The sequence below is a fragment of the Podarcis cretensis genome, assembly GCF_951804945.1.
Source record: "Podarcis cretensis genome assembly, chromosome: 4".
NCBI lineage: Eukaryota > Metazoa > Chordata > Lepidosauria > Squamata > Lacertidae > Podarcis > Podarcis cretensis.
Genome location: NC_137173.1, coordinates 42027 through 55544, shown reverse-complemented (window position 1 = coordinate 55544; position 13518 = coordinate 42027). Strand labels below are relative to the sequence as shown.

Here is a 13518-nt window from a genome sequence, read left to right as displayed (position 1 = left end):
TTTTTTTTTGGGGGGGGGGAATAGATGCCACTTGGCATGCAAATATGCTGGAAGACCTTGTGGGGGACATACAGTAGGTATCTCTGGATAGATCCAGTAATTAGTGGTGGAGCTTCATGCTCCGGCAGTAGGGGGGGGGAGAGGAAAGAAGGTGGGGGCGTGGCACGTGTCCCGGGGGCGTGGCACACTGCCCGCAGGGGCGTGATGCCCAGCATGGGCAGGGGGGGGGCAGTCGCAATGGCACCCCACCGGGATTGCGCTGCTGGGGGCAGTGAGCTCCCCCCACTACCCTCTTCCTCTGCCAGTGCCCGTAATCCAGAAATGGGGAACCTTTGACACTCCAGATGTTGCCGAGCTGTAACTCCCATCCTGACCATTGGCAAATCCACACTGTGATCAAATCCCGCCCAGAACCCATTGTCCCCTCTGTGAAAGGACGTGTGGATCCAGAATTGGCCTCCACATTCACTTACGGACTCATTGTTAAAACACATATAGTCTGACCCCTGAAATGCAGAGATGGGACCCCAAGAAGCATCTAGTCTGACCCCTGAAATGCAGAGATAGGACCCCAAGAGTCATCTAGTCCATTCCCCCACGAAGTGGGGACCAAGACAGATCTCTTCCTCCGCCCCGGGAGCAGGCTGTTCCCCCCCTCTGTCCCAAACTCCCTGAGCTCTGTTCGTGCACAGATACCCTGACACCATTTTTTTGGGCAGAAATCCCATTTTATTTCACAGGAGACAAGAGCGGCTACGGGAAAAATGCCACAGTTTTCTCCTTTGTTTCGTGTTGTCCGCCTTCAGCACGTCCAGAGAAATCGTGCCCAGTCAGAAAGGGATCTGAGGGTCATCCAGTCCAACCCGCCAGCTAGGCAGGCATCCTTCTGGGGAGAAAGGGGCTAGTCTGTTGGCGCGCTGATGGGCAGCTCCACGATCCGAACCTGGTCCTGCGAATGCAAAGCGGGTGGTTCATGGCCAGGCAGGGAATTCACCAATGCAGGTAGGCTGCCTCTGGCCCTGGAGGCCCCACCTCTTATCACAGGGAGGCAGGTAGACTGCCTCTGGCGTATGGAAGGGGGACGGGGCTGGGGGTGGGACAGGGGGTCCAGCGTGCGAGGGACTCACGTCTTGGAAGGCAACATTGTCGAAGGCCTCGAACTGGGGCGCCTCCAACGGCCAGCACTTCTTCCGACAGTGGTGAGCGACGGCCCAGGCCAGGAGCCCCCCAAAAAGGGCGCAGGCGGCTGCGGATGCAACGGCAGCCTCCCAAGGCAGGGTGGGGGCACTGCTCCCTGGGGGGGGGGGAAAGACTCCCTTTGTATGCGCCTGTGTCTCTCGAACCCCAGATCCCCAAAGCATTGGGCCTCCCCTTACCTTCACCACCGCTCTCCTGGCGCTGCTCCTCGCACCCGCCTCCTGCCACGTATGCTACGTCGTCCACTGCAATGGTGCCCGTGCCGGACCAATCGCCAGCGCCCACTTCCAGCACCACCTGCGAGACATGGGTTCAAACCAGCAGTGCCTCCTGCCAGGAAGGATTTCGAATCCGCCACCTGCTGAACGTCTCATGCCAGAGGTGTTCCAAAGTGGCAGGGAGTCCCAAAGTTTCATGGTGCCGTGGCAAGAAGTCCCAAATTCTCTTTTTCGAACCGAAAAGCCCCACGTCTTTATAGGGTATCCAGTGGCAGGCAGTCCCAAAGGTGGACAAAGGCCGTCACATTTAAAGGAGTTTAATAGGAATAATATAAGGAAGTTTAATTATCATAGGAACACCAGTGGCAGGCAGTCTCAAAGGCACCAAACTTTCTGAGATGGCTTACCTGGAACTCACCACCGCTGTCAATGAGAAGCCTCTCCTCCCGCCAGGCCCAACCTTGGTGGCTGGCTGCCCGCCAGACCACTCGCTCCCCCTGCGGGCTGGACAGGAGCACCCGGAGCTCAGCACTGCCTGCTGGGGAGGGAAAGCAAGGCGGAGTCATGTGGGCAGTGGGTTCGGGTGCCAGAGGCTCCGCAATAATTCCCTTCCCGCATCAGGGAGTTCCACCGGCCCAAGTAAAACCTGACTCACCACTTTTCCCCTGGAAGGCCATGCGGTAGCGGAAGTGGAAGCAGCCGGTGCCTTCAAGGGTCTCGCTGGTGAGGCGGGCGGCGTGGTGTCCTGCGCCCACCTGGACGGAGATGTGGCGCCCTAGAAAGAAATGAAAATAATAATTGGGAGAGAAGCCCGATTACTCGCACCCGGACCCGGCTCAGAGCAAACCATTATTGCAACGATTCATTCCGATCCCCTCGACCCACCTTGCAGGGTCGTAAGTCGTAAGCCTCCCGCCCCAGACGCTTGGGGGTACCGCGTGCGAGACTCACCGTCCGTGCCCGCCCCAGCCCAATCCCAGCTCCGCCAATCACCGTGGGGCTTCCTCCAGCCACAGGTGCCGGATTCAAAATCACATGAGCCTGAGCGGAGAGAAGCCAGAGCAGTCAATTCCATGGCAATATTCTGCACCCCAAACCCTTTGGTCATGCAGCGCTACAACTCCCAAGACTTACCAGCGCCGAGGCAGCTCCCCGGTGTCACCTCAAGGTCGTCGAGCGCCACATACGACGGCACAGCCCCTCCATCGCCTTCTGCCGCAAAAGCCACCTGCGCCAGAGAGAGGGGAGTCCGCATGCTGCCACAAACTCAAACCCAGCACCATTCCCCCAACCCGACGCTCCCCTTTGGCGCTCACCCGCCACTCGCTGCTAACTTCCGCCGTGAAATTTGCGTAGCACCAGCTCCCGTGCCGCCTTGAACCTGCTGCCAGCGCCTCGGCCTGCCTCCCGCCCTCTTCCTCCACGGAGGCGCGCAGAGAGCCTGGCGAGAGAGCGCCTTGGTGGAGTCATCAAGCTTTCTGGCAGGGCGGGACCCTGGTGGGTCATCCATCCCACCCCGAGCTTTTACCTGCGTCTCCAGCGCTCAGGTAGTACCAGAATCCGACACAGTGGGTGCCCCCCAGCGGCAGGTACATCCCTGTCCGCAGCGGCGCTGCTTCTCCCGCTGCAAGGACGCTGGTGTCGGCAACCATGTAGTGTCCTGGGGAGGGAAGCGGTGAGTTCCAGTTGGGGTCTCCTTCCATATTGGGACCCGGCAGTCATCCAGCCTGACCCTGGCGTCACTCACCTTCCGACGTGCCAAGGGTGCGGTCATGGGGCGGGCCTTGCCCTGAGGTGCCGCCGCCCTGCCACCACACCCACCCTCCTCCCGAAACATTGCAGACGCCGGGCTCCTCAAAGTTGCAGCGGAGGGGGGCGGCGCAGGGGCCGGGCACCAGTGCTACGTCGTCCAGTGCCACGGTTCCCACGAAGCCGTCGCGGAGCAGCTCAAAGATCACCTGGAATGGAAAGAAAATAGTTTCCAGTGCTGTTATTCACGATGATTTTGCTTGTTCTTATTCTAGGCTGGATTCGATCCCAAGACCTCACCTGGAAGCCGGGCAGCAGATGCTGGGGAATTGTGGCCGAGGCACGGCGCCAAGCGGCACCCTGACTCCCCGCCCGGGTCCACAGAACTTCCTCTGCGGCACCGGCGGATTTCACTAGCAGGTTGAAGGTGCCTGGGAAAGAGGGGGGCAGGGGCTCCATTAATTGCTATTATATCATCATCATCTCATCCTTTCCCCCAACCGCTATGTGTTTTTATCTTTGTTCATTATTCTTACTACTGTATTTCCTTTTCTTAACTGCTATAACCATTAAGCTATTATTTATTTTTAAAGGATTCTTGCTGATTGTTATTTATGCTGTATTGTTTTTAATATCTGGTTGGAAGCTGCCCAGATAGGCGGGGTATAAATACATTATTATTATTATTATCATCATCATCATCATCATCATCATGGCTCATTACCACTCATCATTTAATACCACTGTCAGGGGCTGCTGGTGTTCTTAATTTTTCTGGATTAAAACTTGTCACCAATATTCATTATTGAGAAATAGTACTTTTTACCATTATTTATCCTTATCATTCTTTTTATATGATAATATAAGAATTTCATAATTTTTTTATAAATACAATATAAATAATATAAAAATATAATATAAAAATGATAATAAGAAATAAGAAATACTATTTCTCAATAACGAATTAATATTTGTTCATTTGTCTGTGAACCTCCCTGAGACTTTGGGGTATAGGATGGTATATAAAAATTTCATTATTCTCATCTGAAAAGTCTCTGGCGACGCCACTCCTTCGAGGGCACCCCTCCCTCTGCTGAAATTCCTTGCTAGAGCTGAAGCTGCAGGTTTGAGTCCCGCCCTCTTCCATGACGAAAACTCCCTTTGGAAATCTCGGCCCACATGCCAGCTGACTGAATGGCCTCCTCCCTCCGGGATGGACTTGCAGCGCTTGCCATCTTGGGAACTCCCTGCTACTTGAGATGAAGAAATCCCCTCGCCTCTGGAGACCTGAAAGTCTCCTCCATTGGAACTCCCTGCCACTTGATTATCAGGCTGGCACCTCCTTGCGCCCTGGGCCTTCCCAGCATCTTGCTCTCAAACCTGCACCATGTGGGGAACTGCCTGCCACTTGAAAGCCGCCCTTACCAATCTGGGGCCCCTCCAGGCGGTACCAGAAGGAGAGGCAGGCGTTGGACAGTGTCAGCGAAGCTTGGGGGGCAGAGACCAGCCTCGCCCGCCGGCCGCAGGATCCGGGTGCTGCAGGGTCCGCCGAGAGGAAAGAACCTGTGGGGCAACAGGGTCAGGTCCTGGGTTCGAATTTGCGCCAAGGCTCAGCTTGCCCTCAAAATCCACCTGCTTGCCCCCTGAGACTTGCCCTCTAAGCTCCATTTCAGAGAGCAGCTGCCTCCTTTGGAACTCCCCGACAAGGGATAGTTTGTGGGACTGAAACTGGATCAATGATTGATTTTTTTGTTTTATTTCCAAAATGAGGTTTTTCGAGCCATCTAGAAATTCTTGGCAAACTGATAGGAATGGTTTAATTCATTTGGTCGAGCCTACGAACCCGACTGTGTGATTTGGAGACGGGCAGTTATTACTATTACAATTACTATTAATGTGATTTATATCCAACCGCATAATAATAATAATAACAATAATAATAATAATATATTATTGTCAGGGACCCCGCCCATATACCCCGCCCATATGGAACTGGAACATAAGAGCACATTTGAGGGGGCATCTTTCATCCAAACCTTAAACCAGTAACAGCAGCATAATATCAAATTAATCACAACAACCATTTCAATTTCAAAAAAGAAATCTCTTTTGGGATGTGTCAAGGTTTGCCCCAGGAGCTGTGAGCTGCTTTGGGTGCACAAATTGCAATTGAAATTATTCCACCCCCATCGCAAATCAGGTTTGTTCTCAAAATTGGCAGGCTTTCTGCTCTTTTGCAAGGAGCAGATCCCGCAAAAGCTGCAAGCCCTTTCTCCAAATTCAGCTGAAAACTTATATAGCAACTTATAGTGACATTATCAGCATAATTCCACCCGATATGGCCATGGGAGTGGAATAATTTCGACGGCAAACCTTTGCTCCTTGCCAAACAAGCAGCTTTCTGAAAGGGAAGGTCTTGGGTTCAAATCTTCCTACCTCTGCCCGTCGTGTGGTCCTGGCCGATGTGGAGGCGCCACTCAAACCCATCGCCCGGCTCAGCAAACCATCCACACAGGTCGCTCTCAAAGTTGCACGACAGCCCTGCAGGGGAGGAAGAGAGAGAGAGAGAGAGAGAGAGAGAGAGAGAGAGAGAGACCGTCAGGGGGAAGAACACACACACACTTAGATAGCTTCTTATTAATATTATGATTCTTATTATAATCATCATTATTACATTATATATAATAAGTATATTAAGATTAGTATATACTAGCGTTAATCCAAAGATCTCAGGGCAGTGTACCGTTTTCAGAGCCTATTTTACATAGCATAAATCAAAGCATGGTAAAAGACAGCATAATAAGGAAAACAATCATTTTTGGACTGTCACACCTAGAGGAAGAAGAAGCGGAATATTATTATTATTATTATTAACAACAATATACAGGGTGAGTCTTTTAAAGGAGGCCCCGTGGAACATGTGTACTCACCCTGTATTATATTGGGCCCAGTATCATGTTACTGTTCTTACTATTGTTATTGTGCCCAGTGTTCTATTGTTGTTATTGCTATGCATAAATTGATATGATGTCTATATTTATTATGTATATTTATATATATATTTATTATTTGTATGTGTATATAAATTTATATATATATATATGTGTGTGTGTGTGTGTGTATATCCTGCCTTCCTCCCAGGCAGTTTAGAGAAATTTAGGATGGGGAAATCATTACAAAACTAGTAACGATTCTTCAAATTGAAGCATCATCATTGTCATCATCATTATTATTAATAGCTTGCATTCCACCCCCACCCCCCCGACAGGGACTCCCAGCAGCTGATGGATCCAGGCATCCCCAACCTGCGGCCCTCCAGATGTTTTGACCTACAACTCCCATGATCCCTAGCTAACAGGACAAGTGGTCAGGAATGATGGGAATTCTAGTCCAAAACATCTGGAGGGCCGAAGGTTGGGGATGCCTGGCTAAAACAATAGCGGCCCCAAATTGGGAAAATGTTGAAGAATGATTCTGATGGGCGGAGGGGAATCAGCGCCCTCCGATGGTGACATACCTGAGGGGCGCGAGAGAGAAGCACCGCAGTCCAGAAAGGCCACGCTCTCGATGGCCAGGGCAAGATCCTCCTCCGTCGCCAGGAGCTCCAGCTTCGGGGAGACAGAGATAAGGGAACCTCAGGGGTCATCCAGCCCAACCCGCTGTCACCCACCTCAGGCAGGGTGGGGGAGCTGCTGGCTCACCTGGAAAGGCCGTTCTCTCGCACCCAGGGCCACGGTGGCGTGCTGCCAGGAGGCGGTGCCATTGCCCTGGGCGTGCCACAACCACCGGCCCGGCGCTGCGTCGGTGACAGCCAGAGCCAGGAACCCTGGGAAAAGAGTGCAACTGGTGTGGTTAAACAATCAGGATTATTTTTACTGAGTTTTAGCACACGTGAATAACTTAAAATAAATCCTTATTTCCCGGGGAGTAGCCTTTGGACTCTGATGTCACTTAAAGAGGAAATCTTGAGAAAGATTTTTCCTCCCAAAGCACTTTGTTTTAAAAATCCAAATTAAATCACAAAATCTGCTCCAATATTTCTGTAAATAATAGTCAATGATGATAGTAAATAATAATAATAATAATTTGCATGCGTCTGCCTGCATGTCGCAGCTCCTGCGCGTTTACATGGAAAATGGATCTGGTCCTCCCTGAATTGGCCCCCCAGCTGCACCTACCTTGAGGGCCGGTGTTGAACTGCAGCTCCACGGCGCAGGCCCAGCTGGAAGGCCCCAGGAGCGGCGTGGTGGCCCTGGCGAGGGAGAGCATCTGCCCCGGAGCCTGGCCCAGGCCCAGTCCGGGCGACGCAGGATCCGGCCCCGCGCTGACCCACTGGATCCGGCCCACGCTGACGTCCGCCCAGCCGCCCATGCCATGGGTGAAATTGCTGGCTCCTAGGAAAGGACAGGGGCTGCTGGGATCAGGGCTGGGCTAGATGACTCCAGCTATCATTCTGTGACGCCCAAAGCAGATTTTAGGGTGCCCAGGTGCCACCCCTGGGAGGGCTCAGGCCCAGCAGGGAATCTGCTTTCCGTGTCACAAGAGACTCCTCTGGCAGGCAGTTCCACGGGTTAACGGAGGCCCACGGCAGACGCTCACCACACTGGCTCTCGTCGGTGTCGTCGTCGCAGTCGGCCTTGAAGTCACACACTTGCTCGCTGCCGAGGCAGCGTGCCCCACTGTCACAGGCAAACTGGTCGTCCTTGCAGGGCACCGGTCCGGGTGGTTGCTCGGTGCAGGGAGCGGAGAGCAGGCCTGGATGGGGAGGGAAGGGGGCGCCAATGTCCGGGACTCTTCATCGGTTGCAGCCCAAAAGGTGGGGTTGGATTGGATGACCCTGGGGGTCCCATTCCCATAGGTCATTTTTGTTACAAAAAGATTCAACCTTGCTGGTATCTTAATATCAACAACCAGAAGCAGGTTTCCTTTTTGGAATAATAAATTTCCAGAGCAGGGTGGATTTGATTGAAATGAAATCAATTTAAATGACAATTGAAACCACCATTTAAATCCCAAGTCAGTCAGACTTGATTTAAACCAGTTTTTACAGAAAGATTCAGCCTTGCTGGCATCTTCTTAATATTGACAAGCAGTCATTACACATACATGTGCACACATGCAGATATGACCCATGTGAAATATTTTGGGAGAAAGAAATGCCCTCAAGAGAACCGGAGCCTTCTTTCAACGCCTTTCCCCCTCACCACTTTGCTGGATGCAACCAGGAGACAGGATCAGGTCATCCAGAGCGATGCTGCTTTGGGGATCCTTCCCGATGACGCCCTCAAGGACAATCTGGAAGGAGGGAGCGAGTCCGAGAGAAACCCTTTTCTTTTTTTACTTATTACGAGCGTTCTCCATTTCCTTTCTGTACCTCTTTATATTTGGGGAAAAAAACCACTTCCAAGCAGTTGGCATTAAAACATCCAGAGTAAAGCCCAGGGAAAGACTATATTTCTTTATTTCCCCTATTCATTCATTCATTCATTCATTCATTCATTCATTCATTTATTTATTTACTGACTTGACTATATTTCTTTATTCCCCCTATTTATTTGCTGAGTATAACATTGCAGAAGTGCTCTGGGAAGGCAGTGTGGCGCAGTCCTTAGTGTCCGAGATCCGGGTTTGAATCCTCACTCAGTCAGGAGTCTGTCGCCTCCTCTGAGCCTACCTGGCAAGGGTTGGGGGGGGTGGTGGCTGGCAAGGTTATTGTAGGGAAGAAGAGAAGAGAAAAAGGGGCAATAAGAAGCCTCTCCTTCTTAGGAAGTTTGGAAGAAGAGCTTGGAGAGTTTGAGCAAAGATGGCTGCCTTGGAGCGGGTTGGACTACATGGCCGCTGGGGTCCCATTTTTTTGAAATAAGCCCTTCTGCTTAAGGGCCCTGCCAGAGGGAGATGTGGCCAACCTGGCGCCAAAAATGCCTGGTGAATGTCGAACCCTGAAGTCAGGGCAGGGCTGCCAAATTCCTGGCACCAGCAGTGCTCCTCTGCCTTTACAGGGATTGGGGGTACCTGGAAGTCCTCGGTGCCGTTGAAAGTGGCTTCCTGGCGGAACCAGAAGTCGCCCAGGTCACCAGCACGGCTGAGGATCAGCTCCCTCTTTGTCTTCGTCTGGGAGTAGACGTTCAGGCGGTTGGCGTCCGACCCATGCAGGTGGGCATAGAGCACCAGCTGGAAGGGAAACGTAGCTGTCAGAGCTGCCCCTAGGTCCCAGCTCACAGAGGACCAATGCTAGGCTGTCGTAATGTACAAAAGTCTTTATTGAAGTTCAATTTCCATTTCAAAGCCACAGCGCGCAGCCCTACATCTTAAACCCTAGATCGGCGAAGTCCCGTCTGAGTCTCCTCCCCTCTGACACCATTTTAAGATCCTAGCCCTGCTCTCTGCTGTCCCGCGCTCCTGTACATTTGAACTTGCCTCTCGCGCCAACCCAGTGACCTTTCTCCTAACCGTTACACTACTTCGGTCACTGCTTCCCTCTTCCGGGATACTGGCCGGATCTGACCTCCCCTCCGTTGTCCGACTTTCTGATGGAGGCGTGGTCAGCCCTGCCTCATCTTCTCTCCCTGGTGGGGAATGCACTGGCCCTGATCCTTGGGACTCTTCCCCCCCACTCTGCTCTGGTGGGGAAGCTGGTCCTGATTTCCAACTACTGCTCTGGGAGTCCCTGCTGCCCCCTTGCTCCTGGGGCGTTCCCCTTGGGAACCCCCTACCCCTGGCCACTGGCGCCCCCTTCTGTGAATCTTCCGATTCGCTGGAGAGGCTCATGGAATCCCTCGGTCCACTGTCTTCTTCTCCTACGCTCCCCTCGGATTCTTCCCCTTCGCTCTCCATCTCCTCTCTTCCCTGTGCCTCTGCTCCTGAGCCCCTGACAGTAGGGCTAGAGCCGAGGGTCCGAGCCGTTCGCCAGTACAGGGGCGGCCGATATTCTTCATATTCAGTAATCAATATTGGCCCATATTTCCGTAGAAAACAAATAGTAAACGATGATAATAACCTCCTCCCATATTTTCGCAAATAATAAATCGTAAATGATGATGATGATGAGGGACTCACATGGCAGGACCCGTCCGCCACCAGGGTGGGGCTGACCAGCTCAGCTCGGCCCGGCTGGGCGCCGGCCACATAGATGAAGTGCCCTGTGAGAGAGGAGAGCGAAAGAGGGAGCTGAGGCACGGCCAGCGAGATGCCACCCCAAGATCAAGATTTATTTGTCACTGTGACCCCAACGTAAAAAGTTTGTAAAGCTCTGTTATACAATCACAAGATCTATAAATATATGTAGAGCTCAGTTGGTAGAGTACCAGAGTCTACTATTAATAGACTCTACCATTATTATTATTATTATTATTATTATTATTATTATTATTATACCCCGCCCATCTGGCTGGTTTTCTCCTCTTAATCTCAGGGTCGTGGGTTCGAGCCCCAATTTGGGCAAAAGATTCCTGCCTAGATGACCTGAATTGTCCCTTGCAACTCTGCAATTCTAGAATTCTATGATTCTATTATTCTATGTCATCTATAAAGACACATACATTGCATATAGATATTCATTTTATATCTATATATGCACACATATGTATATATCAATTATATTTATAAATCTATACACACGTATCTATACACACATACACCCATATATCCATATTATTTATTTATTTATTTATATACAAACGCATATACATATGTAAATACACATTTCATTTACATATGTACATACACACACACACACACACACACACACACACATATATATATATATACACATCCATTTTATTTATATTTATACACATATATGCCTATAGTTATGCTCATGGAACAGAGCTATTTATTATGTGTATCTCTGCCTATAAATTATCTCTATGTTTAAATGATCTCTATCTATGTCAATATCATGCCCCCCCACACGTATAAATGACCTCAGAAAGATAGTTGTGAGCTCCTGGAGGTGCAGAACTCTACGCATGCCCCGAGTTGGTAAGACTTGATTCAAATCATTTCTTTACGGAAAGATTCAGCCTTGCTGGCATCCTCTACATATTAACAACCAGCACCCACCTTCCGGCGTGTTGGTGGTGTGGTCGCGGGTGGGACGGGCTGGGGACGACGGCAGCTGGGAGCTGCAGTTCCTCGCCCAGGAGAGGTTCTGGTTGGCACCCACTGTCCACCTGCACCAGTCCTCCTCGAAGGGGCACGAGAGGAAGGTCTCTGGGGGAGAAAGGCAGGTGAGGGGGGGGTCCCAAGGTGCCTTTTCCACCCTCCCCCCTTCCGGTGGCGCCCATGTCGTCCCCCCCGGCCCCGACTGCTCACCGCAACCCTGTTCGTCGCTGCCGTCGCTGCAGTCCTCGGTGCCATCACAATGGCGGGCAGGGGCCACGCAGCCGCTTGGCAGGCACGGGCGCTCGTCTGGGGCGCAGCTCCGGGGACCTGGAAATGTTGGGACGGTGAATGGGGAGCCTCCAAGCCCAGAGGCAGTCTATCTGGTTGGCAGAAAAGAAAGCCTTACTTTGGGGGCCACAGTTCCTGAACTGCACATCGTCCAGCGCCACGCTCACCACCGAGGAGAAGGTCACCTGTGGAGGGGGAGGCAGCGCTCTTGACATGCTCCAGAGAAGGAGCCGGCCGGGGATAGCGAGGAGCCAAGACCCACCTGGAAAGCGCCGCGGACTCTTCCGGTGTAGGCCAGCAGGGGGCGCCAGGCACCAGAGGACGAGGCGGGGCTTCGCCACAGGGGGACAACGTGGCCGCCATGGCTCAACTCCAATGTGAAGCTCCCGTTGAGTCCTGCAGGGGAAGGGCGGAGGGGTGAGGGACCCGGGGGTCATCTAGTCTGACCCTGGTGAGGATTGCAGATTGCCATCTCGTCTCAGCCGCTCTTGTTTTTATCAGTCCCCAATGGGGGCGGGAAGCAGGGCATCAGTAAATGTCAAGATAAGAATGATCAGGATGGTATTTCTTTACACCGACCCTACCAGGTTGGTCAGTAGTCTGGAAATCAATAAATAATAATTATCTGATACGATACATCCTGCAGTTTAGAAACGTATTATGTAATATTTATATGGAATTATGAGAACCGGGCCAGGCGGCATTTCCCCCACCACACTGGGGAAAAGGCCGAGCGGGTGGCTCTGCGCCTGTTGGATTTCCGACCGCCAGCGCCCCAAGCTTACCTGTCTCGGCCATGCTGTACCAGGCGCGGAGCTCACAGGTTGAGGCTGCGTCGCTCAGGGTCGGGGAGCGGAGTCGGGCAGGGGCGGCAGGTGGCTTTGCTCGCTGCTCTGAGGTACTCATGTACCAGCCTGAAGGGAGGTTGGGGGGGCGCCAGGTCAAAGGGGTGCTCTAACCGCTAAGCAATGCTTCCCCTCCCTTCAAATGAATCATGTTTACCCTGGTCGTTGCCCAGCGTGTGGTCGAAGGGTGGGTTGGCGCCGCGCACCCAGCCTCCGCCCCGCCCTGGGTGCCACCGGTACCCAGATGTGCTGACGTCCTCCCAGCCGCAGGTGGTGCCTTCAAAGTCGCAGGCCAAGGCGGCACCTGGCAGTGCCAGCCCATTCCGGTAGCCTGGAAGGAGAAGGAATCAGGTGCCCTGAGCAAGCTACAGTTCCCAGCATTCTGGGCACCAATTGCTGTTAGGAGACCCCTGTTCCCCCCATGAGCTACAGTTCCCAGAGTTCCCTGGGAAGAGAAATGGGCTTGGGAACTGTAGTTCTGTCAAGGGAATCGCAATCCTCAACGCCCAGAGCAAGCAATCGTTTTCAGGGTGCTTTGGGAGACATTGTGGGAACTGTAGCTTGTTAAGTTTCCCAAGGAGACCCTCTCAGAGCTATAACTCCCAGCGTTCCATTGGAAAGGCTGTGCAGAATATTCTCCTTCCATAGGAAACTACAGTTCCCAGGGTGCTTTGAGGGATGTCAAGATGGGTTAAATCACTCTCTGCGAGGGGAATCAAGGCACGTCTCTCCGATTCCTTTGGTGACGCCAAAACTTACCACAATGGCTCTCATCAGAGCAATCCCAGCGGTCGCAGGCAAAGTTGCAGGTGCTTGCGCTTGAGTTCCCATAGGCGCCCCAGCTAGGAAATGGAGACCCAGCTAGGGGAAAAAAAGGGGGAAAGTGCCATTAAAAGGAGAGGAAGTGTGAGAGAGACAGTGAGCATCCTAGAATGGGAGAGATGAAAGGACCTCAAGGGTCATCTAGTCCAACCCGCTGCTCAGAGCTATAATTGAGAGAGGGAAGAGAGAGAGGGACAGGATTTGCAGCCCCCGTCTCCCTTTGCCCCCTGGCTCACCCCAGCCCAGCAGGGCACCCCACAGCACCCACAGGCGTGCCATCCTCCCAGCAGCGCCCA

At 52.4% G+C, this 13518-nt stretch overlaps 3 protein-coding genes across 8 annotated transcripts in view; 1 reads left to right on the top strand and 2 right to left on the bottom strand.

Annotated features, from left to right (window-relative positions):
* LOC307215468 (uncharacterized protein) overlaps positions 1-3528 on the top strand; it is a 20257-nt gene extending 16729 nt beyond the window's left edge. The window contains exon 4 of the mRNA XM_079974719.1: positions 3440-3528. The gene's annotated coding sequence lies outside the window, so the exon portion shown is untranslated. The remainder of the gene's footprint in view (positions 1-3439) is intronic.
* LOC307215466 (apical endosomal glycoprotein-like) lies at positions 707-12464 on the bottom strand. 6 transcript variants are annotated; one of them, XM_079974707.1, is made up of 25 exons: positions 12341-12464; positions 11818-11951; positions 11674-11740; positions 11478-11594; positions 11226-11375; positions 10221-10303; positions 9177-9335; positions 8369-8459; positions 7764-7919; positions 7343-7558; positions 6866-6990; positions 6682-6772; positions 5601-5705; positions 4590-4727; positions 3465-3595; positions 3163-3373; positions 2944-3075; positions 2732-2856; positions 2550-2643; positions 2301-2456; positions 2071-2190; positions 1823-1953; positions 1377-1494; positions 1128-1294; positions 707-949 (listed from the first exon to the last, which is right to left on the bottom strand). In XM_079974707.1, exons 1-25 carry the CDS (start codon positions 12459-12461, stop codon positions 902-904), a joined length of 3186 nt encoding a protein of 1061 aa, XP_079830833.1. In that variant the 5' UTR covers positions 12462-12464; the 3' UTR covers positions 707-901. The 6 variants fall into 6 exon arrangements, with proteins under 6 accessions (XP_079830833.1, XP_079830834.1, XP_079830835.1 ...); XM_079974708.1 differs by having other exon boundaries at positions 1823-1950; XM_079974709.1 differs by having other exon boundaries at positions 2367-2456.
* LOC307215469 (apical endosomal glycoprotein-like) lies at positions 12460-13518 on the bottom strand. The gene is made up of 3 exons (XM_079974720.1): positions 13459-13518; positions 13160-13261; positions 12460-12731 (listed from the first exon to the last, which is right to left on the bottom strand). Exons 1-3 carry the CDS (start codon positions 13499-13501, stop codon positions 12517-12519), a joined length of 360 nt encoding a protein of 119 aa, XP_079830846.1. The 5' UTR covers positions 13502-13518; the 3' UTR covers positions 12460-12516.

Coding starts and splice junctions, on each gene's coding strand:
- LOC307215466 (XM_079974707.1), bottom strand. CDS start 12,461: ATGAGTACCTCAGAGCAGCGAGCAAAGCCACCTGCCGCCCCTGCCCGA. Junction 10,304..11,225: donor CACCACCAACACGCCGGAAG/GTGGGTGCTGGT, acceptor CCTCTCTCACAG/GGCACTTCATCTATGTGGCC. Junction 7,559..7,763: donor CACCGACGAGAGCCAGTGTG/GTGAGCGTCTGC, acceptor GTCCTTTCCTAG/GAGCCAGCAATTTCACCCAT.
- LOC307215469 (XM_079974720.1), bottom strand. CDS start 13,501: ATGGCACGCCTGTGGGTGCTGTGGGGTGCCCTGCTGGGCTGGG. Junction 13,262..13,458: donor GGGTGCCCTGCTGGGCTGGG/GTGAGCCAGGGG, acceptor TTTTTCCCCTAG/CTGGGTCTCCATTTCCTAGC. Junction 12,732..13,159: donor CTCTGATGAGAGCCATTGTG/GTAAGTTTTGGC, acceptor TTCTCCTTCCAG/GCTACCGGAATGGGCTGGCA.